Source organism: Notechis scutatus, chromosome 5 (genome assembly GCF_049901735.1).
Source record: "Notechis scutatus isolate UNSWTSFEM ecotype Mainland chromosome 5, rNotScu1.2, whole genome shotgun sequence".
In the NCBI taxonomy this organism is placed as follows: Eukaryota; Metazoa; Chordata; class Lepidosauria; order Squamata; family Elapidae; genus Notechis; species Notechis scutatus.
The window spans coordinates 11,726,802-11,740,767 of NC_142013.1; the positions used below are offsets into that span (position 1 = coordinate 11,726,802).

The 13,966-nt window shown below is 41.2% G+C and overlaps 1 protein-coding gene across 9 annotated transcripts in view; it reads left to right on the forward strand.

The window, feature by feature from the left end:
- FAT3 (FAT atypical cadherin 3) overlaps positions 1-13,966 on the forward strand; it is a 564,342-nt gene that overhangs the window by 501,441 nt on the left and 48,935 nt on the right. For all 9 annotated transcript variants that reach the window (XR_015749710.1, XM_087966122.1, XM_087966121.1 and 6 more), the window contains 2 exons: positions 6,131-6,265; positions 8,801-8,958. Coding sequence is in view for 8 of the 9 variants with exons in the window: in XM_087966122.1 (XP_087822248.1) it covers positions 6,131-6,265; positions 8,801-8,958 (293 nt within the window). In the remaining variant the exon portion in view is untranslated. The remainder of the gene's footprint in view (positions 1-6,130; positions 6,266-8,800; positions 8,959-13,966) is intronic.

Below are 13,966 nucleotides of genomic sequence, written 5' to 3' on the forward strand. Positions count from 1 at the left end.
AATCATCCTGAAAATGCAGGTTAGCAGGGAGCCGTGCAGTAGCATAAGATTTGTAGCTTGAGGCCCACAAAGACAGACATAAAATACACTTCCTGAAGCTTTAATATTTTAAAAGTTTTTTTGTGATAGCTGTAAAATTCAACCTACAGGAGCCTGAGTAAAAAAAAAAAGAAGTAGTAAAAATACTTCCATTGATTCTCTGTCTGGACTACTTTTCATACCTTGAGAAGAGTACTGAACAGTGACTTTGTGCAAAGAATGAGTTGGTTAGCAAAAGCAACATCACATTTTGGGCCAAATGAGGTAAATCTACGGATAAAATTCCAGTTGCCTCAAAGAACCCCGTTTGAGGATATAGAAGTAGGACAGAAGACAGCAGCATGGTGGCTGAGTGGTGAAGACGCTCATCTACCACTGGGAAGATTGAGAGCTCGATCCTAGGTAGCAGAAGATGCTTCTCTCCAAGGGCACGAAGAAAAAAAATATATCTGCTGTGTACTCCACATAGGCATCAGGCAGGGCATCCAGCTGGCAAACTCTCATTCCATTCAATCGCCCCACTCTAATCCAAATTAAGGGATTACAGGGTCATAAAAAAGGGAGTTTTTAGAAGTAGGACAGAAGTGAAGAGGGGACACATAATTATATTATCTTAGCTCCCGAGCTTTTCTAATTGCTCAAAGAAGGAAACTTGATTCCATGCCTTCTTTCCTTCAACGTGCCTATTCTGCATTCTTGCTAATAATTTCAGAGATTCTAACTCTAAATTTTGCATCCTAACGTCAGCTTAGTGGCATCACTAAGATTGGCAAACAAAAACCGCAAGGCGTGCACAAACCTTTCTTCTTTTGAAAAACGAATTGTGTGCATTTCTCTCAAAACGATCCTTCAAGGCAAAAATCAAGAAACAAGGCGTCATTGGGAGTTCCTAATGTGCTTGGTTGCAGTCAGGACATTGTCAACAGAATCTTAAGAACTTGTCAAAGTTCTTCCTCTCTACTCCAACTTACAGAATCAAGGCATGGTTATTTTGAGTTTCTTTCTTACACTTCCTACTTCCTCATGACTAAGAAATCTTTTCCATGACAGTTCTACAATCTCCTGACATTCCATCACACATAGAAAGGTCTTCCTTGCTCCTCCTTTTATTACCACAAAGGTCATGTTAAGCTTATATCAGCCACTTAGTATTGGTGGCTGAGTTGAAAAGATGGCCAAACCGAACCAATCTTGACTATCTCAAAAAAGCTAAGCAGGGGCAGACTTGGTTAGCACTTGAATGGGAAACCCATGAATGTAGAAGCCTCAAATTATAACAGTGGCAAATCATTTCTAGTTTTTTTTTTCCATAAAAACATAACATACTCAGGTGCATGTAAGCAAAATGAATTCAGAGGTCTGAGGTTGGTTGTTTTCTTGCAGAGGTTCCATTACCCGTACTAGGTAACATCATCAGTGCTAATAGGCAGAAGGGTTTGCTCTCAGTTCATATTCTAGTGGCTTTTCCCTATGATTGTTGGTGGGAGTGATTGGGCTGTTTACTGTTAGGTTGTTTGGCAGTTCCTTGAGTGGGATATTATTTACTTCTTGATTGTTGGTCTGCTGTTGATCTTGGTGTTAGTCTGTGTTTTTTGATTCATTTGAACCCTGAGCTAAAATAAATTCAATTTTATTCAAGGGAAGCTATTTTTTTTTCATACATCCATCTACAGTGGAAGCTCCGGCCACGACCGTAATTCATTCCGTAACTTCGGTCGCAATCCAATTTGGTCATGGCTGGAAGTGAGACTGACTATGCATGCGCCTAGAAAAAACAACGGCGCGGAAAGGGAATCAACCGCTGCTGTGTTTGATCACCACCCAATTTTTTAATTGTGACCTGATTCAAAAATGTTGTGGATTTTTTGGTCAGAACCTGATTTGGCTGTAATCAAGTTTGTGACCAGAGGATCCACTTTATTGTGATCTGGATACTTTATAAAAAAGAAATTTATTTTGTGGGGGGGGGGGGGGGGGGGGGGGGGGGGGGGGGGGGGGTTTTTTGGGGGGGGGGCCTGGTTGGAGGGGGGTTTTTGGGAGGAAAAAAGGGGGGACTTTTTCAGGGGGGCCCCTCGGGACCCATTTATACCCCATGGGGCTTTGACACCCATGATCTATAACATGGCCAGCAGATCTCTTTCATACTCCCCCAAGATATCCTTACAATAGGACCAGAGTCTTTGAAAAATTGAAGCTTTTCCCTCATGCGCCATTGCTCAAAATCACATAAAAGCGTCCATCTCAAAAAAGTTGCTACTACTACTCGGTAGAATGGTGTGACTTACTCAAAAAACTTAAACACATGCAACACAGAGGTGTCGGAACAGCTGGATTTTTTTCCTTCAACACTTTAACCAACCACATTTCACAGCCCTTCATGAAATAACCAGAGGAGTGTTTTGATAATCATTAAGTCGAACTAAATCTTTAAGGAATAATTATTTACCTAAACTATTTACCTGTCTATGGAGGTTGTCAGTCTTCCAGGCCACGGTTGTCCCAAAGGGTGGTGCTCAAAAGACAACTGGACTTTCTTGGGTTTTTTTTTCCCCTTGAAGATGTTTTGCTTCTCATCCAAGAAGCTTCTTATATTAATATATTTGGGGCTAGCGTGGTTTTTTTTTTTTAATTCACATAGGATCTGGTTGCTATGAGTCCCAAAGGATTGGTGAAAGAAGAAACAAGAAAGTCCAGTTGCCTTCTGAAAAAGCACCTTTGGGTTCCAAGGGATTCTACCATCATAGAGACGTTTGCCTAACAACTGTTTTGCTCTGCGGCCAATGTACTTCAGATCTGTGGACATTTCTGCCTCAACAGAGCCCATGAATTCTTCCATTCAAGGCCCACAGAAGTCTTGACAGCATTTTTCTTCACACACCATCTCCATTTCTGCCTTCTGCCTGAAATGATGGAAAGATTGGCATTATCAGACACTTGGGAGGTGCCAGGGCATGGTGATAGTTGTCTTGGAATGTTGTGTCATACAGAGCTGTCATATTGAATTATTAGCTTCTTCCTATATACCTCTTGGCCTCATAGGAACTCACTCATGTCTCAAGTAGGAAACAACTAAAACATGACAATGATTGATTACAAGGCTGCATCTCGACTTCACTGCTTTGTGTCAAGATTTTACCAAAGGTTAAAAGATTGTGAAAATATGTGGTGCTCTGTTCCAAAATCTCAGCAGGGGTGACTTCCCACAAGCCAACTGTATATTTGTGGCTTTTTTTTTTTTTTTTTTGTCTACCTAACTTGTTTCTCTGTCAGCCACAAAGAAACTTGTTGAGAATTAATTGCCTGACGTGACATAAAATTTAATTGTGTTCTGAAAACAAATATCCTGTGTGTACAGATCTGTAGGCAGTATTGATGTGATATCATGATACATGAAACATGTCAGCATAATCAGCTGGATAATCAGAAATTTCTAAAGAGACTGTTTTAAGTATTCATTGTTGGTTTGGGGAGCAAATACGTTATAACCCTGCTATTTAATTCTCTGAGATTATTTCAGAAACACATGGTGAAAATAAGGACTGATTCCGTAATGTTTATCCTCTTGATAATATTTGCAAGGGAGAAAACAACCTTGATAATGAGGCTAAAATCTGTTTATTGACTGGTTATTAGATTTCTACACCCATTAAATGGTAGCACCAAACTGATCTGATCTCAAAAAGCCAAATAGGGTTGATTTTGTTTTGTGCTTGGGTGGAAGATACTAGAAAAGATCAGGCTTATTGTCTAAATTGGGAAATCCTCCCCCCCCCAAAAAAAATGATACACTGGCAAATTAATTCCATAAATATAAAATTGTCCAGGAAAGTACTTTCATTCAGAGACTTTACTTGATATTCCTATGTACCGTGTTTCCCCAAAAATAAGATCCAATCAGAAAATAAGCCCTAGCATGATTTTTCAGGATGTTCGTAATATAAGCACTACTCCAAAAATAAGCCTCAGTTAAGATCGTCAGCCGGACAGACACATTTAGTACCATATTCTCCCCAAAATAAGAACTAACCGTAAAATAAGCTCTAATGCAGGGGTGTCCAACCTTGGCAACTTTAAGCCTGGAGGACTTCAACTCCCAGAATTCCCCAGCCAGCTTTGCCAAGGTTGGACACCCCTGCTCTAATGCGTCTTTTGGAGCAAAATTTAATATACAGTAAGACCCAGTCTTATTTTCAAGGAAACTATATATATATAGTTTCCCTGAAAAGAAAAATTTGATAATCAAGTCAGGCTCATCTGGGCTAAAATATTAACCTTTACATCATATAGTTGTGGCAGACTATTTGCCTTCTATGAAATTATAATGTTTTGAGGTAATTTTCATTTGGCGACCGCCTTGTTTAGCAACAGTTGTAGCAATGATGGGAAAGCAATTTTATGAACAATCCTCACATTTAAGACCTTGGCAGGTCTATACAAGTAGTCTTTGACTTACAACTGCAGTTGAGCCCAAAATTTCTGTTGCTAAGCAAGACAGTTGTTAAATGAGTTTAGCCCCCATCTTGTGACTTTTCTTGTCACAGATGTGAAGTGAATCGCTGCACTCGTTAAGTTAGTAACATGGTTGTTAAGTGGCTTCCCAATTGACTTCGCTTGTCAGAGGGTTTTAAAAGGTGATGATATGACCCTTGAGATATTGCAACTCAATAAATGAACCAGTTGCCAAATGTCTGGATTTTGATTCACGTGACCATGATTGGAGATGCTACAATGGATGTAAGTGCGGAAAAACTGCCATAAACCAGCCAATCACTTTAGTTTTATTTTCCTTCAGAGGCCTTTTTCTAGCCAAATCCACCTTCTTAGATTAGGCAGATAGTTCCCAGTATTGTGTTGCTGTGTGTTGTTGTTTTAACCGTTCAGTCATGTCCTACTCTCGGCAACTTTATAGGCAAGTCCTCTCCATGCTACACTGTCAAGCACAGCTTCTTTCAGTTGTTTAGATATTCATCTTGGTATTAGTGTTGATGTTATCAAGCCCTATATTGGTGTCCCTTCTTCTTGTTCCACTAACCAAATGGGCAAATGGAATAAACTAATCCACCAATGGAACAGAAGCAACCTAGAACGAAGGAGAAATTTCCTAACAATGGGAACAACAAGTTGCCTTCAGAAGTTGTGGGTCAATGGAGACTTTTAAGAAGAGCCTGGACAGCCACTTGTATGGAATGGTATTGGGTCTCCTGCTTGAACAGAAGGTTGGACTACATGACCTTTAAGGTCCTTTCCAGCTCTGTTGTTCTGTTCTGAGATACTCACATTCCTTGTTCATTCCTAGCATCGTTGACTTCTCCAATAAATTTGCATGCATGACATGGCCAAAGTAAACCAGACTTATTATCCCAGTACTGTTGTAATTTGCAATTCATTCAACCTTTTTTCATTAATTTATTTACCTGGCATCTTCCATTCAATCTTACAGATTCTAGCTGCATTTTCAGGCTCATTTAACTATGTATTGGTTCTTTTATTTAGATTCGGGTTCTGTTATTTTAATTGCATTTTGATTGCATGTTACTTTTTGCTGTATGTTTTCCTGATCTCCAAAGCAGCTTAGATTTCAGGTTTGATTTATATTGATAATGCGGAGTCAGCTGAGAGGAATGTTGATCAGGAGAAAAGCAATCATTTTACAGCTTTTCCACTCTTTCAGCCTTTGCTGCCTTTAGAAATGTTCCTGTCTTCAGAGGAATCAAATTATAATTTTGTTTGGTCTGAGGATCATATAAGTGAAAAGTTAATGGACATTAAGAACTTCTTGCCTTGGAATGCGATGAGTGGTGCGGTGGCCTAGAAGTGGAGCTCTGGTCTCACAATCAGGATGCTGTGAGTTTGATCTTAGGTAGAGGCAGATATTTTTCTCTCTGGGCACAAATGAGAATATATCTGCTCTAAAAAAACTCCGCATTGGCAACAGGAAGGGCATCCAGCCAGTAAACACTCAGCTCTCCATTCAGTTGCCCAGACTCCACCTCGCAAGGGATTATGGAGTCATTAAAAGAAGATGATGAGGATGATGAATTTGAATGTGGATAAAGTGAGTCTGTTTCTTACCTTCTCACGTGTATAACAGGAGGATTGTGTCCAGGCTCTAATGATCCTTGCACAGAAAAGCCTTGCCCAGGAGATATGCAGTGTGTAGGCTACGAAATCAACCAGAGACTATTCATCTGTCAATGTCCACCTGGAAAACTTGGAGAATGCTCAGGTACACCGTTTGCTTCTTGGTTAAGTCTTTAAGTCCTGACAGTCTTTTCTTCTGAACCCTCTTGAGTTCAACATGACAGAAAGACTGTGGTGGAATGTAGTCTGGATTCCCAGGAGGAAGGGCTGCATTCCACAGAACAGCCTTTAAGTCCTGTCAGTCTTTTCTTCTGAACCCTCTTGAGTTCAACATGACAGAAAGACTGTGGTGGAATGTAGTCTGGATTCCCAGGAGGAAGGGCTGCATTCCAAAGAACAGCCTTTAAGTCCTGTCAGTCTTTTCTTCTGAACCCTCTTGAGTTCAACATGACAGAAAGACTGTGGTGGAATGTAGTCTGGATTCCCAGGAGGAAGGGCTGCCTTCCAAAGAACCAAGAGACACAATCTCCTGGTTGAAGTTTAGTGAAGTTTAGATAGTTTGGTTGGGAGAACGAGAGTTAAGACAGCTCCTCCCTAGCAGTTCTGAGAGTATATCTTTAATGATGCAAGTAGGGGTTTTTTTCATTTGGGAAGATTTTTGTTGAGGAAACTTTATTTATTTATTTTATTTATTTATTTGATTTGTCAATTGCTTACAAGATAATAGGTATCAGTATAAACATGAGAAAGAATACAGGAAATAGGTACGAATAAATGGGGACAATAGGACAGGGACAGTAGGCACGATTGTACACTTATGCATGCCCTTTAACTTACACTTAACTTAAACTGAAACTGCTTAGAAGTAACTCAAGATGTCTTTCTTGATTCTTGGCGCTTTACATCAGTGTTGCCAAACTAAAGCAGCTACTTTCGTAATTAAAGATATACTCTGAGAATTGCTAGAGAGAAGCAATTTTAACTGTTCTTCCCCAACCAGACTATTGAAACTTCATTGTCTCTTTGCCCTCCAGAATGTAGCATCTCCCTATTGGGAATCCAGACTACATTCCACCACAATAACCCATTTTTCTAAAATGGGATGTCCAAACTTGGCAATTTTAAGACTTATGAACTTCAACTCTTAGAATTCCTCAGTCAGCCATTCTGGCTGGGGAATTCTGGGAGTTGAGGTCCACAAGCCTTAAGGCTGCCAAGTTTGGACACCTCAATATATAAAACTTATATGACATCTATTGTGTACAATAATCCTAGACCATTTATAGCAAAGTCAACAAAAGTAATTCTAAAATCACTCCATAGTCTTTGGGTGAGGACTTTCAATTTCTTACACAAGACTTCCCAAAATATCCCAATTTCCTTAGTGTTTGGAATGGCAAAGCCCAGTTGTGTTAGGGAAGTTTTGGAAGGACATAGCATGTGGGCAACAATCTGTGTCTGGTTTAATAGGCCACAAGGTTTACCAGACTACCACAATGTTATCCTCCAGGAGTGGGGGTGAAGCAGGATCACAATGTATTGCAGATCTAGGACAGCTCACCGTGGCCAACTCGCCACAGGACAACTCGCCACAGCCAACTCAACATGAATTAATTGTTTTATTGAACTACTTTTATTATTGGTAACCATGTTTTCTTCAAAATTATCATAACTCTTGTATTTCTGGATTGACTTTCTTTATTTTATTATTATTATTATTGGCCACGGTTCCATCAAAATTAATTTAACTTTCCTATTTGTTGAATTGTCACGCAGCGAGTAATCTCACAACGAATTGGCCATGGCAAGTTGGCTGCAATGAGTTGGCTGTAGCGAGTTGTCCCATTTCATGTGTTGCGATGCAAGCCCTGTCCATTTTGACGTGCATCACAACGTCACAAGCACATCAAAAAGGGTGGAGCTTGCGGTCGAACATTGCTTTTGTCATTATAATAAAAATAACAAAAAAAAAACCTATCCTACCCCACAATATTTGACTTACGGTCTTGTTCATTCACTACCAGCAGATTAATATTGTTTTATGCACAGCAATCATTCTTACTAAGAAAGAACAGATCCTGCTTTATTAGTGCATCAATCTTTATCAGCATAGGACAGAGGTATCAAACTCAAGGCCCGTGGATGGCCTGTGTGACTGCCCTGGAAACAGTGAAGAACCAGCCCACAGGGCCTCTGCCAGCAAAAACACAACTCAGAAGGGGTGCACATTGGCTTTGCGGGTTCCATTTTCTCTGGCAGAAGGTTGCAGGAGGCCATCGCAGCCAGAAACAGAGCTTGGGAGTCCATTTTCGCAGGCAGAGTGCTCGGGCCACCACAGGTGCCCCAACATGAGTGACATCAATCTGGCCACGCCTCCCTCTGGTCATGCCCTCCCTCCCCCCTGAGGTCAAACACAACCCTGATGTGGCCCTCAGTGAAATCAAGTTTGACACCCCTGGCATAGGGTGTGCATACTACAGGGGCAGTTTTTTTTAAACTGTCAAAGCTGTGGTTTGTTATTTTTTAAGATTCTTCCTTATCTGCCTTGTTAATAACCGAGCATCTTCCTTAATTAACTTTCTTTTCCCCCTTGGTGTAAAGGATTGGATAATATCCAATGTTTGATTTCAGTAGGCACAAAATAAAACTCTGTAATCTGTTTTCTAAATGGTTATTTCAGGACACACTTCCCTGAGCTTTGCTGGGAATAGTTACATCAAATACCGGGTTTCTGAAAATAGCAAGAATGAAGAATTCAAATTGGGTCTCCGTCTGAGGACTCTGCAAAGCAACGGAATTATAATGTACACCAGAGCAAATCCCTGTATAATTCTGAAGGTAATTAAAATCAGTTTTTATCTTCTCCCCCAGGTTGGGTTTCTTTTCTTTCTTTCTTTTTCTGGATTATAGGTTTCTCTCTTTTTAGGCTCAATTGGAAATGTTCTTGTGTCAACAAGAAAAATCCAACCATTCCAATTTTGAGAGTGGCAAAGAAAGAAACCACAGTTTTAGCCACCATAATGGAAATGTCTTGTTTCTATGAACTGCTTTTTTATTAAAATAAACTCCAGGATGAGTAAAAGGGAAACAGTAAGACAGAGTAACTTATTTTCTACCTCACTATGGTATCTGCTAAGGCAGGAGTGTCAAACTTAGGGCCCGTGGGCCAAATCTGGCTCACAGGGTGCTTAGACCTGGCCTATGGGGCCACACTGGAAACAGCGAAGGACCGGCCCGCAGTGCCTCTGCCCGTAAAAACGGAGCTCGGGAGGGGCACATGCAGCCCTCCGAAGCTCCATTTTCACTGGCAGTGGATTGCAGGAGGCAGTTGCAGCTGAAAGCGGAGCTCAGGAGCCCATTTTTGCTGGCAGAATGCTCGGGCCACCACCGGCGCTCTCGACATTAAGTTGAGCTAGCCATGGCCACCCCGGTCACAGGCCATCCCCACCCCGGCCCTTCAAGGTCAAACACCACCTTGATGTAGCCCTCAGTGAAATTGAGTTTGACACTCCTGTACTAAGGCTAGAAAAGAATTCTTACAATAGATTTAGCTATGGATAAGATTTAGGCTTTTCCTTCTAATGGACCTGTGATCCAATGAGTAACAGCAAAAATGAAGGTTGCCTTTTATATTTCCCAGAGGAAAAAAAACATCCATCTTACTTTAGGAGAAGTATGAGATGGCCAGATTTCTTTTTCTTTCTTTTCGTAACCAAAATACCCTAGCAACACTAGGATTTCATTGGAGGCAGATTTGTGTAATAATCATGTAATTATTTAACATGTATAGTGGCCAGGTCAGTTCAGGAATGGCTGCAGTGTAGAAACAGCTTCTAGAAAATACTGCATTGCTAGGAGGGTGCAGAAGGTGGGGTTCTACCCCCCCCCCCCCAAAAAAAAAAGATAGAAAGTTACCCAGAGCTGTGTCTAATTTGGATCTTGTCCCTTTTGATATGCAAGATATGTCAAAGTGACCCTACTGTCTTAAGCCCCACTTTTAAGAATTGGAGACCCCAAAAGGACGAAGGTTGAGACTCTAGAAAAAGTGCAGAGAAGAGCAACCAGGATGATTAGGGGACTGGAGACTAAAACATACGATGAATGGGCATGGCTAGTCTAGTGAAGAGAAGGACCAGGGGAGACATGAGAGCAGTCTTCCAATATTTGAGGGGCTGCCACAGAAAGGAGAGGGTCCAGCTATTTTCCAAGGAACCTGAAGGCCAGACAAGGAATAATGGATGGTAACTGAACAAGGAGATTCAACCTGGAAATAAGGAAGATTTTTTTGACAGTAAGAAAAATCAGCCAATGGAACAGAATTTGCCTTCGGAAGTTGTGAGAGCTTCATCACTGGAGGCTTTCAGGAATAGATTGGACTGCCATTTGTCAGAAATGGTGTAGGGTCTCCTGCTTGGGTGGGGTGGGGGGGTTGGACTGGATGACCTACAAGGTCCCTTCCAACTCTGTTAATCTGTCTAAAATGGGGTGGAGAGTAGAGTATTCTGTGTGAGGTAAACTAAAGTAGCTTTGTAACAGCTATTGCAGTAAGTATTTTAAAACTACGGTGGAGAACGCGCCTCTTATGCAGAAAATCTGAGCTTAAGGCCTTGATCTGTGCAGTTTCATAAAGAGCAGATATATACGCTGTGAAAGGTGTAGGTCACGGGTGTGAAACTCAATCGCATCTTGTGACATATCACAACTTTTTTTTTTGCCTTTGCGGAGCCAGGGTGGGCGTGGCCTGCGCATCCGGCCCACAGGCCGCCATTTTGACAAGCCTGGTATAGACCAATTGAGGTAGACTAATAGGACTCCCCAGTTTTCCTATACTGTGCTAAAGGGACAATATACAGTTTGGTACATAGGTAGTTCTCGACTTACAACAATTCATGTAGTGACTGTTCAAAGTTACAACGGCACTGAAAAAAAGTGACTTATAACTGTTTTACGACCATTGCAGGATACCCCTGGTCACATGATCAAAAGTCAGATGCTTAGCAACCAGTTCATATTTATGACGGTTGCTGTATCCCAGGGTCATGTGATCACTTTCTGACAAGCAGAGGGGAAGCCAGATTCACTTAACAATTCACTTAAGACCTGTGGCAAGGAAGGTCATAACATGGGGCAAAACTCACTGACCAACTGTTTTGTTTGTTAGCCAAGGAAATTTTGGGCTGAGTCATTTTTGTAAGTTGAGGACTACGGTAAAGGAATTTGGTATGCTCTGATGCTAAGCTCCTTTGAGGGTTTTGGAAAGCAGAAATTTACAAGGGTTTATTTAAAAAAATAGCAATTTGTGGATCATGCAATATGGATAACAATTTGCATATGCAACCCAATAACATCATGTGTCCTAATTCGCAAATGCCACCAATGTTAATGTGGTTGATTTGTTTATGCCTGGGTATGATATTTGAAACCACCATTGTGGCTTAGTGTGATGGGTCAATTATACTAGTATGGCTTGTATAATAAATTGTGATCAAACCCATAATTAAAATTCCTGGTTTGGGTTAATTCAGAGTCAGTCTGTGCTGAAGTTGAATGTCTTATTGCTAATCCTGTCAGCTGTATGAGCCAAGGTGGTGCAGCGGTTAGAGTACAGTACTGCAGGCTACTTCTGCTGACTGCCGGCTGCCTGCAATTTGGCAGTTCGAATCTCACCAGGCTCAAGGTTGACTCAGCCTTCCATCCTTCCGAGGTGGGTAAAATGAGGACCCAGATTGTTGGAAGCAATATGCTGACTCTGTAAACCGCTTAGAGAGGGCTGTAAAAGCACTATAAAACAGTATATCAGGGACCAATGATAACCAAAGCTAATTAAACATTTTGGCCAAATACATGCATATAAAATATGTACATTCCTGGAAAAGAAGTATTGACATTTCCTGGCTGCTAAAAACTTTCCCCAATTAAGAGCTTTTCTTGAAACTGTTTTGGCAGGAGCTGATTCAAACACTCTTCAAGCCACATGGTAGAGTCTTACCTGGGGGAAGTGCTAATTTACTAACACATAAGGGGTCCGAGTTCCTCCAGCTTACGGTTTAGTTCAATTTACACCTAGTTGCTGAAGCCGTAAGCAAAGCCAAAACCATAAGAGCACCTATTGCAAAATACAGAGCAGGCTCCTAATTCTCACTCCCTTTGCTCCAGACATTCTTCTTCCTTTCTCTCATTTCTAGAGAAAAGCCTTTGGAGCAATACACCCAAAGAGTAATTTTCAGCAACCTCTTATTATGTGGGTCATGGCCCTTTCAGGTCTCTGCTCATGTATTCTAACTTTTACAATCAAGCTATTGCAATACACTGAATTTCTTCTGCTTCTGCTTCTCCTCCTCCTCCTCCTGTATTAAGTGTGGAACAGATAGTCCTCAGCTTACGACCACAATTGAGCTCAAAATTTCGGCTGTTGAGCAAGACAGCTGTTAAGTGAACGTTGCCCAACATTTTACGACCTTTCTTGCCACAACTGTTAAGTAAATCGTTGCATTTATTCAGTTAGTAACATGGTTATTAAGTGAATCTGGCCTTCCCCATTGACTTTGCTTGTCAGAAGGGTGCCAAAGCGGATTTCATGAAACCTCCCCCCTCCCAGGACACTGCGACTGTCATACATGCGAAACCAGTTGCCAAGCATCTGAATATTGATCATGCCACCATGGGGAGGCTGCAACAGTTGTTAAGTGTGAAAAACAGTTATCGGTCACTTTTTCCAGGGTCGTCGTAACTTTGAATGAACTGTTGCAAGTCAAGGACTATCTGTAATAAATATATTAGCAGCCAAAAAATATATCAGCAGCCACAAAAGCCAATGCAACCCTAAGTTGCATTAACAGAGAGATACAATCGAGATCAAGGGAGATACTAATACTACTCTATAAAGCCTTAGTGAGACTACACCTAGAGTACTGCATCCAGTTTTGGTCACCACATTATAAAAAAGATGTTGAGACTCTGGAAAAAGTACAGAGAAGAGCAACCAGGATGATTAGGGGACTAGAGGCTAAAACATATGAAGAATGGTTACAGGAACTGGGCTTGGCTAGTCTAGGGAAGAGAAGGACCAGGGGAGACATGATAGCAGTCTTCCAATATTTGAGGGGCTGCCACAGGGAGGAAGGGGTCAAGCTATTTTCTAAAGCACCCGAAGGCCAGACAAGGAATAATGGATGGAAACTGAACAAGGAGAGATTCAGCCTGGAAATAAGGAGAAACTTTCTGACAGTGAGAACAATCAACCAAAGGAACAGAAATTGCCTCCGGAAGTTGTGGGAGCACCATCACTTGAGACTTTCAAGAAGAGATTGGACTCCCATCTGTCAGAAATGGCATAGGGTCCCCTTCTTGGGCAGGGGGTTGGACTAGATGACCTACAAGGTCCCTTCCAACTCCAATTATCTGTTATCTGTCATATATACAACAACCTAAGATGTTTCTGTTCATCAGGTTTAATTTAAAAGTAACTATATTGATCAGCATATACACTATGTAAGTATATCTGGTCAGATAATAAATACTTTTACATACACTGAGTAGAATTCAATTCAGATGACTTTGTTGTTGTCATCTGTAAGACCGATCAAGCCTTGCCTGAAACATTCATTTCTGAAACAGCGAAAACCCTTGGAAGTGATCCCAGTGTGACGGGAGCTGTAGGAAGTAATATTTTAATAAATCTACCCTTTTGCTCAAATGATCCTGAAATGTAATCCTGCTAACTAAATGTTCCCCCTGGATGGGATGGGGTGAGGCAAGTCATTTGCATTCAGGAACTGTGACTGCAAGTCTAGGAAAAATCCCCGAAGGATCATTTGATGGTTTTATTACTAATGCTGATACGCAG